At 38.8% G+C, this 20,998-nt stretch overlaps 1 protein-coding gene across 3 annotated transcripts in view; it reads left to right on the top strand.

Moving 5' to 3' along the window:
* The first annotated feature begins 1,601 nt into the window (after positions 1-1,601).
* Positions 1,602-20,998, top strand: part of vapal (VAMP (vesicle-associated membrane protein)-associated protein A, like) — a 28,537-nt gene continuing 9,140 nt past the window's right edge. For 2 of the 3 annotated variants that reach the window (XM_022678926.2, XM_022678925.2), the window contains exons 1-2: positions 1,602-1,752; positions 20,599-20,751. In XM_022678926.2, the coding sequence (XP_022534647.1) occupies positions 1,695-1,752; positions 20,599-20,751 (211 nt within the window). In that variant the 5' untranslated portion in view covers positions 1,602-1,694. Of the gene's footprint in view, positions 1,753-20,598; positions 20,752-20,998 lie in introns of those variants that run through there. The other variant, XM_049478853.1, reaches the window with a different exon arrangement.

Genomic DNA, 20,998 nt, shown 5'->3' with positions numbered 1-20,998 from the left:
GGTTTTACTTATATAAACAGGCTACTGCCCACAGCATTCAAACAAGCAGAGAGCAGTAAAATCATCCCAGCCGAGTTATAAGATTACATGTGTTGGCCTACATTCTTTATCAGCTCCCACAATAAAATGGAAATACTGGAGAAAATTGAGTTGCTGTGTGAAAAACCTGCAAGATTAAATGTATTTTAAAAGTGTGTTTATTACATCATAAACAACATTGATGTACTTCATTTAATTTAATTTATGAAGGAAGTGGATGTCTTTGCAGCTTTCAAAAAGACAAGGCTAAACCACATGCTGCACACATTACAAATGCATGGCTGTGGCAGGAGAAAGAATATGGACTGTTTTGCCTGCAGTCCTCTGTAACGCTGTGTGAAGGACGGGACGAGGAGAGCGGACGCTAATGCAAGTAATATTTATTTAAGAACTGAAAACAAAACATAAACCAAACAGAAACTCATACACAGGGAGACCAACTAACAGACGGGATTAACACAGCCGTGACAGACGTGTAAACGCACAAGAACCGACAAACTAACACTGACAGAGACGCTTAAATACACACACAAGGCGGGAAAGAGAACAGGTAACACCTGGGGACTGACTAATGAGGGGCAGAGCTACAAATGGACACAGGTGAGTGGAAAAACACCAGGGAAGAAACACAGAGAAGCCGGGTCACGTGAAAATAACAGACATGAGAATAGACAGAAAACAGGCAAAAGATGTGACATCCTCATATTGGACTTTGGGTAAAAGCAAGGGGTTTTAGGGATATATGATCCCGCAGTCCTAATATGCATATTTATTGAAACAGCAATATAGTGCCGGAAAGCATTGTCCCATTTCTTACCAAAGCTCACAGTGAATTGGTGAATTGGAGATTGAACTGAAATTTTCCCATCGGAGTGTGTGTGTGTGTGTGTGTGTGTGTCTGCCGGTCCATCCTCTGCTTTGATATTTATCAGTTATATATTTAGGGTTTTTTGTTGTTGCTTGCATTGGCTATCAACTGCTTCCTTTTTTCTTTACAGCTTTCCATGAGTGCCAGTTGTGCGTCTGTTATACTTATGAAGTTCATTTTAGAATCAAATTTCTGTACACTGAAAGAAGGGATAATGCCTGGATTGATTAAACTCCCGCTCCCATTAATAATAACAAAAAAATTCTGATGGGTGCAGATCTCTACTTCCATCTGGCATTTTCAGCAGGATAATGCTCACCCACACACAGCAAGAGTTTCCCAAGAAACTTTTATGTTGTACAGTTTTCACTCTAATGTTGTGTTACCCACATATAAAGTTTTCAACATTTTTATTTCATTTCAACTCCTTCCTTCTTGCTATTTTTTTTTCAGTAAATATAAATTTGATTATGTCATGGTAAGACCTTAGAATCCCTGACTCTTGAAACACTTTACATCCTGAAACATTTTAATAGGAAATAATGTTCCTAGCCACACACAATTAGCCCTATATTGCTAGATTGAATTTCGACCCTTAAAACTAATAAATTGAGTTTGGGCTGGATTGATCCAGGCAAACTAGAAAGCAGCGGCGTGGAGGTGGACCACTGCCAGTAAGTGTCATCGTGAGCGCGCCTGGCTGGCAGCGGCGCGCGGCCGTGTGTGTGTGTGTGTGCGCGCGCCCCCGAGCAGGTTTGGATCTCTCCGCTGATCCAGCGTTGCAAACATGTCCAAACTGGAGCAGATCCTCATCCTCGACCCTCCGGCCGACCTCAAATTCAGAGGTAAGACCTGAACGCTGCGGGCGGCTGACGGGGTTTAGTCGGGGTTTGGTAGAGAACAGAGTAAAGTTAACCCGGGAGCGGGCAGAGATTTCACACTTCCATCGCGGCGAGTTCCCCCACCGCAGCGCCGGCCATTTTGAGGCAGAGAGCGTAGGCCGCGGCTCATCCCCGAGCTCGAGTGAGCGGAGGAGGCCGGCAGGAGGTAGACCCTCCCGGCTTAGTAGCAGCGTAGCTTCCGGTTACTGTATTCATCCCGCCTTAGTTTGTGACATTAGGGGATGTTACGGTATTACGGCTTTGCCGTGTGAATAATTCCATTCCATATCATTCCATTATACTCCTTTCTGTGACTTTACCTAGAGCCCGGTGTCTTTTTCACACATTTTTCACGCTGCCCTGGTAGCTAGTTAGTTAGCTATCTAGCTAGCCTAGCATTAGCACGGCTATTAGCATTGGCTGCTATTGACGACGTGGATTTGGTGTTGCTAAGCTATAACTCGTTAGCTAGCAGGTGCTGTGGAGCTGAGTTAGGGCTGGATAGCTGCGCAACTTCAGTCGTCAAACTGAATTGATAGCTAGATATCTGTATGGACAAGCCTCTTTAGCCTAATATTACACTAAAGAAACAAACGTCAACCCTTTTTACTACTTTATACTGGTTAAAACTGTAATCTAAGATCTTCGTTATTTAGTTTTTAGCTACTCTCATTCCAGATATCAGCTGTAAAACATATTTACTAGCTAGCTAAATAATAATATTATCATAATGAGCCTTAAATGACACAAGGGACACACACTGTAACTCGTTACTGGTCAATTCTGTCATTTAAAATCTATGTAATGTAGTTTTTAGCTACTAAGGATTTTAGCTGCTCCCATTTCACATATTAACTATCTGTGAAATGTTTACTAACAAGCTCTTAATATTAGCTTTGCTATAAGCAAGCAATCTTAGCCTGAAATGACACTAGAGACACAAATTCTAACTTAGTTTTTACTGGTAAAAGCTGTAATTTATGATCTCTGTAATTTTGCTTTTAGCCACTAACGTTAGTAGTTTTAAGCTACTCATGTTTTAGAGATCGACTGACATGTTTAACTACTAGTAGTAATATCAGATTTATTATTGATTTACATGTAATTTCATGTCTTGTTTATAATTACTTTAATCTTACTTATTTAAACTCCAGCTGTATCCTGGTTTCCTGATCAAGATATTCATGCTTTTTTTATGAATAGAAATTGTAATTCTGACTAGCCAAAAGACTGACTAGAACGATTTAATTTGTTAAATTCAGGGAAAATATAAAAAAAGGAAAATATTTGTTTGATTTTAAAGTTGAGGGATATGTTAAACAAAACAAACAAAAAAAAGAAATCAAGAAAATGATTGAAACTGACTTGTTAACTTGATTAAATTATGTATTAAATTGAGGGGAAAAAAAAACGCTCCCACAGATACTCCCGGTATGTTGATACTTTAGTTAAACTTTGGGATATATATATATATATATATATATATATATATATATATATATATATATATATATATTATATATATTATATATAGTGAGAAAACTGTTAAATATTTACAAGATGGAATTATACATGCCATCGATTTAATAGTTTCCCACCATGATAATTCAAGAGCTTTGCACTTTAGTTTAACTAGTGAAATGATTTGTTAAATGGAGGGAATTAATTGATTGATTATTTTTTCAGCTTGATACGTTAGGGGCTCTGTACTTCAGTTAAATGGAGGAACTGAGGTAATTTTTTTAAATTGAGAAAACAGTTTATTAAATTAACAAAATGGATAATGTCTTTAAATATTAATTTTTGAGTCACACTTGTTAAATTGATCTGAAGTACTGAGTTTAGTGTTCCATTGAGAGAGAATATGCTTTAAAGTGAAGCTCACCTCAGAGTAGTATGGGTGGGGGGTCTTCAGCTAAATGGGTCTAGCATAGAATGTGGGCGTGTACAAAAATCAATTTTGCACTCTCAGCTATCAGCTGTGTCCTTCAGACTACTCACTCACTGTACTATCAGCAGCCTCAGGAGTGCTGTTAAATTATGCAGGACATGCATTCTGGAAAAAAACCCACGCAGGCGTGTGAACTTACGATGAGCAGTAAAACTTCATTAAAGGGTCCCAGCCCCCATTAACAGGAGCTTATTTCCGTAGGAGGCTTGAATTATGCAATAATCTATAAACGCTGAGGTTTGTCAGCGTAAAATGCGTGTTTAGGGTGGACATGGGACTGTCAAGGTGGTTTAAATCACCATTAGCTATATACAGTAATGTACACATTAACTTTAATGAGGGCATATTGCTGTGGAAGAAATGATTTAGTAGAGTTTAATACTTTTTAAATTGTTTAACAATTGACATGCACTTAATTAAAACTGGTTATCAGAATGAATTTATTTAATTCAGTTTAGTACAGAATTTATAAATGTTCCATATTATTATTATCATGCAAAAAGCCTTGTATCTCTTAAATGACAACTTTATAAAAAAAAAAAAAGGATGGCACTCTTTACTTCTTAATGGTTGTCAATATGATTAGTATTTTACATTTTGGAGCATTTTTATTGCTCTGTTAATCCTGAAATTGACACCATGTAAAGAACACACGACTCAAATTATGAAAAAGTAAAAAACAGCTCAATAGATGGCTGTACTGCTTCTCTATTTTACGTTTTTGGACTGATGTGGCTAACACACACAGAAACCACACAGCATAGTTTAGTGTTTAGCATTGTAACAAGAAATTGTAATTGTAATTTTATAATTATATCCAAAATTGACCAGATATGGTTTCAATCAGGACCTGCAATGTACGATTAGATACCTAATGACATGGTTAGTCCACTTGGCTAAGGCTAGCTTTTATCCTGGCACAGATATCTGCAGATTTCTTGTGGTTCTGCATACTTTTAAGAATAAATTTACCTTAGTTTAGCCACAGATACAATGCCTGGTTCACATATCAACCTGTTTGTTTTTTTGTTTAATGCATGATGTGACTGTGGAAATGCCTGGAAAGCACTTAAGGGTTGGTTCAAAACAGTGAAGTTACACCCTTTTAAAGAGCAATTCACTTTTAATCAATAACAATATTCTGACTTACTAAAATTAAAATACGTTTTACGTAGTCCGTATACAAGATCATTCACATAAATGAAATTTCCTTGGTAAATCAACACAATAGGCAATATTGAGGTTATTTATATGCACTGATCAAGCAAAACATTATGACCACCTTATTGTGTATACGCCTGTTATCCATCTAATAGAGTGGACAGTGAGCAGACACAGTGTTTAAAAACTCCAGCAGCACTGCTGTGTCCGATCCACTCTGTCGTACACACACAGCACAACACACTACTAACACAACACCACTATTTCAATCAGTGCAATGCGGAGAATGATGCACCACTCAAATAATGAAAATAATAACTGCTCTGTGGTGGTCTATCCTGTGGGGTCCTGACCATTTAATGAACACGATGAAAGTATATAGTATAATAATAAAGTATACAGAGAAACAGATGCTACAGGACTGTAGTCTGTAATTATTGTAGAACTTCAAAAGTTTTACTATGTGATCAATTGAGCTGAAACGACAGATAATGAGTGTAGGAACAAGAAGGTGGTCATAGTGTTTGCTTCCTATGTGTATACTGTACGATATGCTGATGGTTTTGTTAATGTGACAGACCTAGGATTAGGTATCAGCCTTGGATGCGGCTCTGGGGTATCCAACAAGTGAAATTCTGGTCCAAGTAATAAGGTGTTAGCATGCCTCATACAAACCAACTACTATATAAGTAACTGCATTGTTGGTGAATCTGTATGCTTTTTTGGCCAGTTGTTTTTCATGTTGTTGATCACATACTTTGGGTTCCTTATGTAAAAGGGCAGCTGAGGCCAGTGATGTCTCTTTGATACACTTGATTAGGTCTCATGAGACACACAGTTCCCTTCGCATTAGAAATGTTTGTCTAATGAAACAGATTTGATAACACCTTATTAGACAGCTAATTCTATAATCAGAATCAGGGCTGAGTTTTTAATGCTTTTCCATGAATGCCCACTGACCTGGATATAAGGGCACAGATCATACCATGTCTAAATTGTTTTGCCATGTTTTTGCAGTGCCAGATTTGGGGGTTTGACTCCTATTGCCAGTTGATGTGAAGATATCATGTCTGTGGAAGGAAAGGTTTTGGAAAACTTTTCCGGTTTGTCATTCACAACCAACATCATGAGGAGAGGATTAGAAGTCAAATGTTGCTGCATCGTCCTCTTGAGTCATGACCTCGGTTTATTTGCTGCAGGATAGTTCTTATGTTCCAGCTTTGTAGCCTGATCTCCACCTCTAGACATCTCTGTTAAGCCGTCAGCTAGTTTATGAGAGGACTGAACTGGCCTGTGGGATATAAAAACAGTAAAGGCACAAAACACTGACCTAGTTCCTGAATGAAATTGTTCATTTGAAGTTGTATGTACATATCTAAGTTTAAGATTCTTGTGTTCACACTTGTTCACTTTAGGTTTTTATGCACGTCTCCAAAGTTTTGAGAAATGGTTGCTGTCAGCAGAATGAAATAGTAATGAAACTAGTGACTAAAAGTAATACTGAACAGATCCAAACTCCAAAAGCATGTAAACAAGATTTCATTGCAATCCTACAGCTGTTGTTGCTTATGGCCTCTATTAATTCAATGTTCTAATCTTTGCCAGTGGGTTTTGGAGTGCACAAAAATCTAAATACATACTGTGCTGAAATCAGAATTTATAAATTTTAGGCACCTATTTGTATTGGTACTCTGCATTGGCCGATAAATTGGCATCTGTGGATTCCTACATCCTGTGTATCATTTAAATAATACTGGAAGCAATTGTTTCAGTTTATTGTTACTAAAGGCTTATTATTTATGCTCCAGCTCGGGAACAGTGCAGAGTCTGTGCCATATCCTGCACAGGTGGCCTGATCCATTGTGAGTGTTTACACTTGTGCATTTGTGTGTCTGCGTTGCTCTCGAGTTGGTCCATTTTTTTTGGCATACTACATACAATAGCAGCTAAAACTGAGTGGATTGTGTTGAAGTTGGAGCTAATAGCAGTTGTTACTTTTGATTCTGTGTTTAGTAGAAGCCTCTGGAGGTCATTTTTGTGCCGATGTTTTATTTTAGAAGCTGACTTTTAACCAGACTTGGAACAACAACTCTGAAAAACACTGTATTTAAGGAGGGAGATCAAGTTGAGTTAACCGTTTAACCTCTAAATGATTTATGATATTAATGTTTTCTAATCTCAATATTGAGACATTGAATATTGATCTAATACTGATCCTGGAAGGTTTAAAACAAGCTCTTCTTAAGAGAAACTCTGTACTACAGGACATTGTATATAGTGATACTCTGCCCTGATTCCTGGAGATCCTTGGATCTGTAGCTTCTGCTACTGCAATTCAATTCAGCAAGTCAAATTTGGTGTGATGTTATTCCTGTCTCTGCCTTCTGAGGTAAATGGAATGCAGCCTAACACACCTAACTTTATTCAGATGCCTTTGACGGCCTTTGTTACCTGGATCAGACTTTTTTTTTTAGAGCTTGGTTACATCACAAAAGAAAATACACAGCTATAATCATCACACCTATTTGTAATTTCGGTCTTGATTTGTTACTGAATTAGACCAGAATGGTTCATTCATTCTATTTTGTTTATAATTTATAGTTATACCTTTATTGCATAACTACCTATATGAGGCACTTGTATCACTATAACTAGGTTTGGTACTCTGTGTTGGCTGATTCTTTCAATTCAGGTGTCAGTAATCTGCGCTCAGGGAATGAGTTGAATCTGTGAATCCTTACAGTAGTGTCACAAGCCCGTATGACTTCAAGTCACCCCAAGTTCTCCCTGAATCATTCAGAAACCTGAACCTGTTGGACCCGTGCAGAGTTCACCCCAGCACCCGAACCCAAGCAGCCTTTTTACTCTGTTCTATCAGTGCTTAAACTAATTGGCCAGAGTGGTAAAGAGAGCCATGGAGATTATAGTGAAGCTTCAGGCCTCGTAAAGGCCACAGCAGGACGAAACCGTGCCTCTGCTGAGCTAAAAACAGCCACCAGCACCAGAGCACTGCTCCACTGCTCCAACTCTGTTGGGATTCTTACACTATAAAACAGACAGACCACAGATATCTCTCTCCACTGCTATCTTTTTCTGTTTCTTTCTCTCACTCTTGCTCCCTCTCTCACTCCTGCTCTCTCTCTCTCTCTCTCTCTCTCTCTCTCTCTCTCTCTCTCTCACACTCTGTGTTTCTGCCTCTCCCTATTTCTGTCTCTAGCTGTCTCCCTCTCCTCACTGCTGTTATTTATAGTGGCAGGGAGGTCTGAGAGCCTGGTACGGAGGGAAAGAGGGGGAAAGCCCGGGTCAGGTCATCATAGTATGAATCTTCCTCTGTCAGATTCACTATTGGACTAAATGTACAGTAAAAGCCATTATTGATTATCCATCAGCTACACTTAAGCATGGATATCAGATCTTTCTAATTGCACTCATGACGAAAGCGAAAGTCTAGCTGATCCTCACATCACAATGTGATCATCTCATCTCTGATTAGCTGATACTGTTGCCCATATCCAAAATGGACAGAGTGCTCATGCTACAGAAACCCAACAAGCTCCAAACAAGGTCTTGGATGCAGCTCAAGATGTTGATGTATTTATTTATCTTTTTTGGGCGTGGGAACAGTCATTGGTAAACAGGGACTTGTGACCTTTTTAGGGGCCCGTTTAGGAATTGAATTTAGAAATGGAAACTGAATTTAATTACAACTCCATTAAGGAAAAAAAAAAGTTTCAAAGCTGTGCTCTTATTACAGTCTTCCTGAAGCTAAAAGTGACCTAAATGTTACTTTTTTTCCCCCCAAATATGTAAAGTAATCACATGATTCTGGCTGACAGTAAACAATGCAGTTTTTGTAAACCTGATATAAAAATGAGTAATTTGTTTTGATCCTCGGAGATAGTATCAGATCTGTAATTGTGTTTTACTGTAGGGACACATCAAAGCATTTTATGTGAAAGTGGTCAGGGGCACTTCAGGTTTAGATTGAAAGGCCAAAAACTTTGCTTCAAAAGAACTCTCAATGGATGATTGGCAGGCGTTCTGACTGATGGACAAACAAGCTGACTGACTGACAGGCAGGCTGGTTGATAGGCGGGTGGACAGGGGGCCGACTGATGGATGAGTAAATGGACAGACTGGTTGATTGGCAGATTGGCTGGCTGACAGACAGGCGGGCTTGCTGACTGACTGCTGGATGGGCAGACTGGCTAGCTGGCAGGTTGATTGACTGACGGATAGGCAGACTGGTTGATGGACAGAGGGGTGGTCTGACTGGTCGGCTGTCTGATGGGCTGACAGACTGATAGGCGGACAGATGGACTGGCTGGCTGACCGATGGACAGACTGGCAGACTGATAGGTGGACGAGTGCACAGATGGAATGGCTGACAGATGGGTGGACTGAGTGCCTGGCTTAGAAGTGGGAGGATGGGCTGAAAGATTGGCTGATGTACAGAGGAAAGTATGGTGAGCTGGCTGATGGGCAGACAGACTGATGAACAAACAGGCTGATGGATGGATGGATGGTTGGAATGGTGACTGAAAGTTGGACAACCCGTGGTTAGCCCTGGTGCAGTCTGAGTGTTTAAGCAATGCTCTTCAGTGCAGTGTTTCTAAAGACGTCTTCTTTATAAAGTTTTATTTGTTTGTAGGGATGCACAGTGCTATCAGATTTATATTAGTATTAAACTCAAACATTTTGCATAGAGTTGTAAGAGGTATACAGTATGTACAACATCTGTTACTGACTGATGTTGATTACAGGGAGCCTTTAAATCTATGCTGTTCATTTGTTCATTCGTTCATGTTATGAAGTTATATTGTACTGTCTAGTGTCTCTGTTATAAATATGTTTATCTGCATTGGCAGATGGCATTCCCACATTAATGCATGCCTATTTGTTTATCTCATCTGCTAGGCATTGAGTTAATGACTAAGCATGGAAAAGTGCTGAGAACTTGCTTTTGCTGTGTAAACGCTAGACACCTCCTGCACCCTTAGCAAAAAGCAATATCCCTGTAGCCCTGAAGTCCTATCGGTATCAATGTGCATCACTGTCGGGTAGATACTGTAAAAAATGCTGGATTGGATATTAGTGGGGGAAGAATGAAAACATCTAATCGAATCCTGTACTAAATCCAGCCTGAAGCAGCTCACACTCTTGCGATGTGATATCATGTTATCTGCATGTTGTGTGATGTATTACAGTGTTTAATATACTGCTAGATGCTCATCCAAAGGAACAGTTCAGATGCAGTCAGGAAGCTTGTTGGCTATCTGATGTGTGTTTTAGTCTGAGAAATGCTAGGCTAATATTGTTTACAAGCACTGGATTTGGGCTGCAGCACGATTCAACCAAACCGTGCTTGGTGTGAACACATCGTAAGTAGTGTCGATGAACCAATCAGTGTTTTGTGGGCCAATACTGATAGTATAATCGGCTGATGTCTGAAATCAGTTGAGGCCGGTGCTAGAGGCCGACCGATCGATCGGCCAGCCGATTTAATCGGCCGATTTTTGTTATTTTTTTTATCAATCGGCATCGGCCGATTTTCTTATTTGGCCGCGCCGATTTTAATCCGGCACATCTGCGGGCAGCTACTTGGAACGCAGCAAGGTTTCAAGAGCAGTGTTGGGCACCTTACTTTGAAAAAGTAATTAGTTATAGTTACTCCTTACGTCTCCAAAAAAGTAACTGAGTTACTAACGGAGTTACTCCACTATAAAAGTAATTAGTTACCAGTAAAAGTAACTATCGCGTTACTTTTTATTATTTGCCCGTCAAAAAAAGGAAATCAATTATGCATTTACTATTATTATTAGAAAAATAACAAAAAATAACAAACGAAAATAAACCCAAAATGTTGACAAAAATATAATCTAACGAATTTCAAAAAAATAAAACGAAATTCTCCACACAACCAAAGAAAATTACTAAAACTTGTAATACTGAAAAAAGCAGAAAAACGCGTCTGGGGATGAAATTAAACAAACCAAGCCACACTCAAAAGAAATATGTATATATAAAACAAAATAATGGACAAAAACAACAATTTAATGCCCGTTAAAATGGTATTAATATAACAGCTTCACCAAAAGAGAATAGAGCTTAGATCCTGCCCAAAAAATCCGACCCAGCCGGAGCCCGTGCACATTCTGCCCAAGCCCGAACCATAAACTGTCATTATGAGCCCGTCCCGATCCGCCCCTGTTTTCGGGCTGATTGAATGAGCGAAATATAATCAGAATTATGTTAATTAACACTGTAACATAGAAGCATAGAACTATTATTTAATTTAAATTATTTTAAAGAACAGCTACACACAATGCTGCAAGTCAAACGCGGAGGCGTTCACGTGCGCCCAGAGCTACGTGATTACATTTTTCATTTTTATTATAGTTTAATTTTATTTTGTTTTTATTTTTTCTGTTCATTTTAGGGTGGGCTTGCTAGCGCGAGCGCTTTACACAAGAACTAACGGACCACGAGTGCCGCGCGCTCGGCACAACAACTCCCGCTGTACAACTCTGTACAACAGCGCTTATAAATAAATTAAACACAAAAATGAGGGTATTCTATCAGTAATTTCAGTTCGTTTTAGTTAGTTTTATAAACACAAAATACAGTTCGAGATAGTTATGTTTTTCCTTTTAATTACTGTTTTTATTAGATTCAGTTAACACAAATGTTTTTCACTTTCAGTTTTCGCTATTTCGTTCGCTTTAGTGAACAATAATAATTGGTTACTTAGCAACATTGTGATTATCACACCAGAGCTTTATATAAAATAAAAATAGGAGCCCGATTTCGGGTCGGTCCTCGGGTCAGGTCGGGTTCGGGCAGAGAATCTAAGCTCTAAAAGAGAAAACAGCAGCACCACAAAAACCGGAGCAGCTAAAAAGAGCTTAACGTCCTTAATTCGGAACTTGGGTTGTCCACGGCAATCACTGAATTGATTAGAGCACGCAAATCGTCACAATTGTGCCTCACTTCACCACGCCAAACCACAGGCACAGCGGCCAGAAGCTCAAGTTCACCGGACAGAGGAGGGGTTAACCAGGGCAAAGCGAAGTAAAGAAAAAAAGTTCATAGAGCTGCTAAAGTAACGTGCAGTAACGGGGTGTCGGAAATGGTAACGGCGTTATAGTTACAGTCATAGTAATTAGTTAGATTACTCGTTACTGGAAAAAAGTTAGTTTTAACGCCGTTACTCCCAACACTGTTCAAGAGTGAGCAAGACTGGTAAGTGAGCAAGACAACGGGTAAGGCATCCATTTTTACAATCCAGTGTCCCAAAGTCTATATTTTCTCTCATGATTAGTAATCTGTGATGTTGCTTCATTTACTGAAAAAGAATAGAATTTCAACTGCATCGGTGTTGTAGCATTTCTCTCCAAACGAAACTATGCTTAGCGTTGATGGCAGGAGTGCATTTGGAATGCGCCCTGACTATGCAAGGCAAGCCCTATCTATAAGCTCTAGTATAAAATAACTGACGTCTCTTCTTCAGAAACGAAAATCTAAGTAAATAAAATAAAATTAACACTTGATATTTTCAGTATTTAAATTATTTTTAGACGAAATGAAAAAGGGCAGGACTAAAACTGTTTAAGGATATTCGCAGCATCAGCTGCGCTGAAATAATAATTACTGGTTAGTCAGGATTATTAGAGGACTGTACTTCTCCTTATATATAAATAAGCTTTATTGTAAACGAATTAATAAAACAAATAGTTTCTAAAATAATGGAGTTAAAATAAAACATCTCTTTTTCCTTCACTACAAACAGACATTAAATCATGCCGCCTCCTGCTGTTCTGCTGTAAAACTCACCCGTTTAAAGCGGTTTGCGCTGTTAGATATTAAATGAAACGATGAGCAGAATTTTCTGTTTTGTCGGGTTCTACTTTAGAACCCCCTCCAGACTTTTCTGATAAAAGCTCATTTTATCCTGAACCTATAAAGTCCGCGCTCTTCAGCTTTCTCAACTCATTTTCCGCTCACGCACCGAACCTCCAGTACAGCTGATGAGACGCGTTTCTCTGGCTAAGGAGCTCATTTGAAGAAGAAAAAAAAAAACAGATAAAGCTATATTTAAATTACAGCACCTGTCTGTTTTTGCATTATTTATAATTTTATTCTTAATTTAAACGTCACCCATTTTTGTAAAATAATAGCTGCAGCCCTAATGTGAACATTTTATAACATTGTCCTCCCATGTCCATTCGTTTTCAACTGCATGGAGTTGAAGAAGAAATGAGCTTTGCCGTTTTGGAGTAACTATCTAAAGTTGTCACATTATGGAAGTCTTCTTGCACTCTGTTAAACATATTAAAATGAATAATTAATAGACTAACAGACTGCAACAAGTCATACATTTGTTAATTAGTAGGCCCCTACAGTAAATTTTATATAATAGCCAACATAATATTTCTACTATAAACATGAATATAGTGTATATGGAACATATGTTATATAATGAATAAAATAAAATGTTATGGATAATACAATCTAAATAAAATTAATATTTTTTTTTATTAACATATAGTGATATAGTAACATTAAAGTCACTATAAAATGCTAACCTTATTTTCAATAAATTGTGTGAAGTTTACAACTGTTGTGCCTCCTCTTACTAGTATGATTTTAAGCATGCCAAATAAGTATAATACGATAGCATATCGGCCCTAAAAATCGGCAGGTCACATCGGCCATCGGCTGACTCTGACCACTAATGATCGGTATCGGCATCGGCCTTAGAAAAACCCATATCGGTCGGTCTCTAGCCGGTGCTGGATGCTACATTGACCTTTTTAGACAAACTTGTTGGTGCATTTTCATGCAGGATGCTGCCTATAGGACACTGTTGGTGAACTAATCTCAGCAAAGCAGTGACACTGAGGTGTTTAAAACCTTTAGCAGCACTGCTGTATCTGATTCATCATTTGTACCGGCACAACACTCAACTCTTTTAGCACACCGCCACTAGCATATCAGTGCAGTCACTGCAGTGCCGAGAATGACCCACAACTCTGCTCTGTGGTGGTCTTTTTGGGTTCTTGACCATTAAAGAACAGAGTAAAAGGAGAATAATATGCAGATTTGCAGAGAGCACTTTGCACATTGTAGAAGTACAAAGTTGTCTCAGGGGAGAAAATGTTTAATGTGTGTTAAAACCAGTAGTCATAATGTTATGCTTGATTTGTGCATATTAAATTTCCATCAGTGTTTGAGTACTGTTGCTCTTTCCTATCAAGAATCTCTTCTCTTTATTGGTATCAGCTGCAATAAGGTACATATTGTTTTTCTTGTATTAATAACCCATATGTGATGTTCTGTAATGGTACGTCCCTTGTATCTTATCTAGTCTTACTTTCACAACTGACATTTCATGTCCTAATTGATTTTGCTAAAAAAATACAATAAACCTGGTTAGATAACTGAATTTGCTCAATTGAACAGATCTTATCCTGGAGGACGGATGTTATTACAGTACAAACCGGAAAGTTCAATTTTCAAGTCCAAACTCTAATTATAGTCATATGCAGTGTTTTCCATATTCTCAAAATTGATTTAGTATTAAATTGATTTGTATTAAAAAACAACAATAAGTATTACAAAACCCCCACAAAAATAGCATGATAAAGCATATTGAAATAGCACCAAGAAGCTTCCAGCATCAAGAAAGGCTCATATGACACTGTGATTCCATTACACTGTGTCTGATGTTCTTCTTCAGTACATTCATTTAGAGCTCCTCCAGTACAACACTATCCTTGTTCTCTCTGGTTAAGTTGACCAGTTGAACATCTGGCCTTCTGCTCTGTGTTTGCAAAACAAGTCTGACTCGATCATTTTGGAGCACTCCTGACGGCGGCTAATATGCTAATACGAGACATGCTTGGTCATGAGATCCAAAGCTTTAGTCTAATTGTCTCTTCTCTCCTCTTAGCCATGACCTGTGAACAATGATGGAAATGTGGATGCTGAGCTTTAGGTTTGTCTGAGTTTATGAAGCTAGAGTGTAGGGATTGAAGTTATGGTCAGGTAGGGCTGCAAAATATATTGTTTTAAGCATCGATATCACAAGGTACACATGCTCAGTATTCACATCGACACATTTTTTGGACTGGTTGCTTTATACAAAGAAAAAATAACACTGTTCTTACTTTGCATGACAATCTACCAGATTAATGATTATATTTGCCCAGTAATTTTTTTTCGTCAGTTATTAATGCATAGATTGCACTATTAACATAATGACATGTTGGATCATTGACGTATAGCAATCTTTAAAAATATTTATGTTGCAATATGTATTGCAAAACAGCAAAATATTGCCGTAACAATTTTTTTTCCCCAATGTCATGCCACCCTACTTTCAAGAGAATGTTTACACTTCATGTTATGTTTGGATACAAATGGAGCGTAGACTTGGAATGTAGACTTGCAGAAGTATGAAAAGGGCGGTGCCACTGAAAATCTTGGAAAATCAGGGTAGTCAGTAGTTTAATCAAAAATGACCACTGCATAGTTCCATATGGACAAAGAAAAAACTGCAGAATAGAAACTTTTGCACCACCTTTAAAAATGGTTAGGTCTGCACTGAATATTTGGCAACTAAAACTATTTGAAAGAAAATGGCAAAAATAATAAATAATAATCATAATAATCAAAATAATAAATAAGTAAATTACTATTTTGAAGCTACCACATAATGTAGATAAAAACTGCTACTTAATTTCCAAGTTAAATTTAATTTTTGTCAAAAATGAAGCTAAAGCATGTATATATGGATTGCAAGTGTTTAGTCCACTAAGAAAACAACAGTAGTAGCTTTATCAGATTGATTTAATCGTTTTTGAGTGTTTGCTTCTCTCAGATTCCTGAAAAGCTCCTCTGCGTTTTTTCCGCTCTTTCAAATATGAAAGCTTTTAAAGGCTGTTTTTCCGATTGAAAAGATTTTCAGCAGCAGTGGTAAACCATGTCTTGTTCCCTTTAGTAGATGGACATCAGTGGCATTGCTTCATGCTGTGTATTAAAACTTTGCAATATAAGATGTCATCAATGAGGGAGAATAAATGTTAAGTAATTTTTTTTTACACTTTACTTGCTTAAATTAAATAGAGTTAAATAAAGTGTTTAGCAAAACCTGTCACACTTGGTATCTGTTTATTTAGTTTGCTGCCTTGTCCAAACCACCTGTTATCTAGCTGAAAGATATGAGCTGTACAGTGCTAGGATAGTAACATTAACTGGGGTAACTTTGGTTGTTTAATATAAGACTGACTGCCTTTCTTTGTATAAACTTCATAGCATGTGTGCTCCTCTGTGGCTTCTGGGAACTTGATTCATCTTTTAATTTAATATAGTATTGTTAAAAAGCTGCATGGCGTGTTATGACATTTCTGAGGTACCCTATGAGGCTGTAGCTCATCATTATATCTGTAGCATATCCCTTGTTTTAAATTAAAAGCAGCAGCACCAATGATTGTGATAAATGCCTCATTTGCCTCATTTTAGTTTTTTTCGTTTGACTTCCCTGTTTCTCATGCAGTTAGATTACTGTATCAAATCTACATTTGAACTGATTTATGCACTCTAAAAAAAACACATAAATACTTTTCTTTTTAGTTTTAAGTACGACATTTGCACTAAGCTGCCTCCTGTTTAGTTAACCCTGAATTACTACAGATGCCAATAGCAAGTGCCAGGACAGCTTGTCTGCTGGTTCAGGGTTCATTGTGATACGTGGAGACCTGCCCTGTAAAACGTATAAATTATTAATAGAGACAATAACACACTGGGATCATATTTTAACTCTTAAGAACTCATGCTACTTTGACCTAGATTCAGCCTTAGTTAAATTAGATTTAATCTGCACTTTATTTTAGTGACCATGTCTAAATGTTTGTGGACGCTCTGTCTATCGATTGCTGCGTTCAGCTACTTTAAATTGCATTGATAGCTGATGGCACTCAGATGTGTGAATGTGCATACATACTCAGCTTGTCTGTTCCCTGTGGAGAAGAATTACCATTAGAGTGGGACTCTTTAGAACAGTTAAACACAAACCTATTGGCATCTGTTGGTACCATGCCCTAATGGCTGGTGTATGAAGCCTCCCAGCATTGAGCTGTGAAGCAGTGAATCAGTCTTCTGGAATGATGGTGCTCCATCCAATACCTTTGGGATACGTTAGGGAGTTTGAGATGGATGCGGTGTCATAATCATCCAACATCCTGGTTTCGCCAATGCTCTTGTTGCTGAATGCACCTACACATCCTCACAGCAGTGTTCCAAAATCTAGTCCCGTCACTTTTGTCCACACAGTGTATGTTCCATATAAGCAAACATGTCTCTGGCAGGCACTGTAAGGAAGTACAGCGTGAAACGTCTTTGAAGGGATTTCATGTTTTAAGCTTCTTATTGACATCAGCTTATATTACATGTAAGAAAAGCTCTGTTACCACTATTTTGCATTCCCCTCACTCGTGCGCGTTCTCGGGTGTTCACGGTGTGTCAGGTGACTGCTGCCACATAGGTGGGTCACACTGATGTGTCAACCTGCTTTCACAATGCTACATTGTTGGAATGTCAACATTTAAACCAACTCTACTTTGACACTCCCAAATGCAAAGCTAACAATGAGGCGGGCCGTAACCAAACAGCAGATAAGGCGTATCTGTAACCTGCTGTACTGAACTCCCACACAGTGCCTCCGGTAGCCTTTAACCTAGAATACGGGAGGGGATATTAAACTGAGTGATATATTGAAAGGAGTATTATGGCCTCAATGTAACTTCATCTTCTGCTTTTTAATACATCTTTTTTGTTGAACATTAACTCCATATTGCTTTATAATACTGTCTGATCTGGCTTTGAGGGCTTATTGATGACGAGGTGTGATGTTGCTGGCTTAAAGCTTGTTCACAGTCCTTTACTAACTGTAACTGTAGTTCGGATGGCCACTACTGCCACCACCACCACCATTGTATGAGTTTCCTCTTTTGCTACTACCACAATAGCTTGGTCTACCATCACCGAATGGCACCTAAAACTATGATTGTGGTGGGCCAGTGCTGCCACCAGCACCAACACCAATACCACTGTAGTTTGGGCCACCACTGCCACAGGTTGGGCAACCATGTAGCCTTCACTCCCATCACCTCAGTTATGGCTACTACTAACACCTCTGCCATAATTTGGGTCACTATCACCCCCACCAGCTGTGCCATCACAAGTGCTTGCCACTACATCAATCACCTCTGCAGTTTGGGCCGATACCAACACCTCCGCCATATTTTGGGCTACTGCCAGCACTGCCATAGTTTGGTCCACCCCGCCAAAGTTTGGACTATTTCTACCATCACCAACATAGTTTGGGCCACCACCATTGTACTTCTGTCCACTGTCATCACCATCACCACATTTGTGTGGGAACATACTGATGTTTATCAGTACACGTGTATTAAATGGAGCTCCATCACTCTAAATAATGTGCTTTGTCTATTTCACAGCTCAATCTTCAGGAGCATTATACCACTTCAGCCAGTGGGTGACCTCACACACAACTCCTGTAGGCTCATGTTTGCCTGTTTCATGTTAAGTCTGATCCATTTTGCTGGTTTTCTGTCAACTAACCACACCCCAATCTTTTATTTTACTCCTATTGGTTCCTCATGTGGTGTGACTAGGAGAAGCCCAGACTGCTTGCATGAGGACATTTAACATTTAACCATTACACCTGTTTTGAAGTGCTCAGAATGGAAGCACTGAAATGAATTGGCATAAAATTGAGATTTCACAGCCGAGATGTAATTACGCTATGTAATTCAATATTCATGGTCAGTTGTGATGCGTTAAAGAACAACGGCCTCAGTATCCTTAAGCTGAAAGTGCACTGTTTCACCCTGAAAGAGTGGACTGTGCTTACTCCTTTGACTTGTAGTGTAGAGCCTGCTGTGATCATGTTCTAGAGCCCAGGTAATCTAAGGGAGTTCTGGAATGGCATTTCTACACTAATCCACTTGTGCATTTCAAAGGCTGCATTTTGTTACTGCTTTGTTCTTAATGTAGAAGGTACTGTTGCATGTGAACATTTACCTTTTTTCCCCCTGACATTTAAAGCTGAGCCTTTTAATGCCTTTTAATTCAGTATAATTTTTGTGATGGTACACACATTTACTCTTCCAGTTTGCTGCATTTAACCTTGATCCATTCACCCAAATGTTCCAAAAAGGGGTTAAATCTGGACTTCTCAATGAGTGAATGCACAGTAACACAAATATCCAGATCAGATGTGGCCAAAAATCCCAAAAAATGGATTCATGAATTCAATTTTAGTATCAGATACTGGTCCCGATATTAGCAAAAATATCTTGGCTTGGGTATCAGATAATTAGGCTGATCCATGGGACCAATTCATTCACTAAACCCAAACCAAACACTGGACAGCTACATGCCGGTCTTCTTGCTAATGCAAGTTCAGTATAACCTACAGACATGATGCACATATAACAAATATGAACCCTATATTTCCAATATGGCCTATGGCCTGTCAACAACTGGGAGTAAGTAATGCATTTTAGGAAAATGGCTAGTAGCTAGCATTGCTGCTAACCTGTTTATAGCCTGACGGGTGCCAGGGTGGTTCTGTGCAGGTTTTCTTACGCTGATGTCACAGTAAAGGGAGCCATACAAAACGGCTTATAGAATCATATGATGCCTGACAGCAAGATGTTTTCTGTGAATCAGCTAAAAGAGTTTGGAGTGTTTATAGGGCAGGGAAATACGGACATACAAAAGCATGCCAAATATGAGTTCTGCCTAACATGTTCTCTTTAATCTTAACTCAAAGGGATGAAGAAAGGTTGGAAAATAGACAGGTACTAAGCCTAGTATTGCTTTTTTGTTTTTTTAAATATCCGAACTGTAGACCTTCTATACCTATTAAAGCTCCAGAAGTGACCTATGTGACAGAAGTTGTTTTACATAGTTGCTTTGAAGGAAAGAAATGTTTGTGAGAGACTCTTGAAGTGGCACTATGAAACATATGTGTGGAGCTGCCATTCAATCCAAACCTGTCTCACCACATTCACCCGTCCAGTAATAGGAACTGATCTGAGACATGTTTTTATGCAAGAGGCGAAAACACTTCTGCCTTTTTTTGCTGTGCAAGTTACTCCACTTCAGTTGATAATGAAGCAGAGGGGATTTTTTTTCCTCTTTTACATAGTGGCACACGATTATTGAGACGAATAATAAAGCTCCAGCTGATTAGGGCTGGGCAATTCATTGCAAATTAGTTATGTTCATGTTATGGCCTCAAAAATTCAAAAGTAAATGCTGTAAATGTCATTCATGAATCGTAACTAAGACAACATATTATATTAATCATGATTTAATATATGAGGTTGCATCACTCATTACTACTAAAGATTTGCCGGAGTGACGTGCAAAGCGGTAAAGCCTTTGATTGGCTGCTTCTCACAAAGCTCCGCCTCTTGACACCCTCACTGGTCTGAGACTATATCACTGATCTTGATGGTAGATCTACTTTTTAAAGTAATAACAAAATATGTACATCTGGATCATTTAAAAGCCCCATGTTTAGATTAAAAAATAAAGAGTGTTTCTAAACTAAACTCTCTCTTTCTCTCTGTTTCTACCCTTCTCTCTGTCTATTTTTACTGCAGGTCCATTCACAGACGTCGTCACAGCCAACCTGAAGCTGACGAACCCGTCAGACAAGAAAGTATGTTTCAAAGTGAAGACCACAGCACCACGCAGGTACTGCGTACGGCCCAACAGTGGCGCTATCGACCCAGGCGCCTCCATCATTATCTCAGGTGAGCTGTGGGCTCAGCAAGGCCAGGTGTGGTCATGCAGTGGGAATACACATCTGGTGGCAGTTTGTTTAATCTGTAAAGAAGTCCAAAACATTCTGTTTACAGGCTTTAACTCTAAACCTGTACTTACAATGCACTGCATGCTACTGTGCACTCCTAGTAAATGGATAATGAATAAACCAGGAAAAACAATATGCAAGGAAACACAGCAGACTTTCAGTACTGTTCACTGGAGTTAATAAAGCCC

This window comes from Astyanax mexicanus, chromosome 4 (genome assembly GCF_023375975.1).
Source record: "Astyanax mexicanus isolate ESR-SI-001 chromosome 4, AstMex3_surface, whole genome shotgun sequence".
In the NCBI taxonomy this organism is placed as follows: domain Eukaryota; kingdom Metazoa; phylum Chordata; class Actinopteri; order Characiformes; family Acestrorhamphidae; genus Astyanax; species Astyanax mexicanus.
The sequence above is the reverse complement of the archived record's forward strand: the minus strand, read 5'-3'. Positions and strand labels throughout refer to the sequence as shown.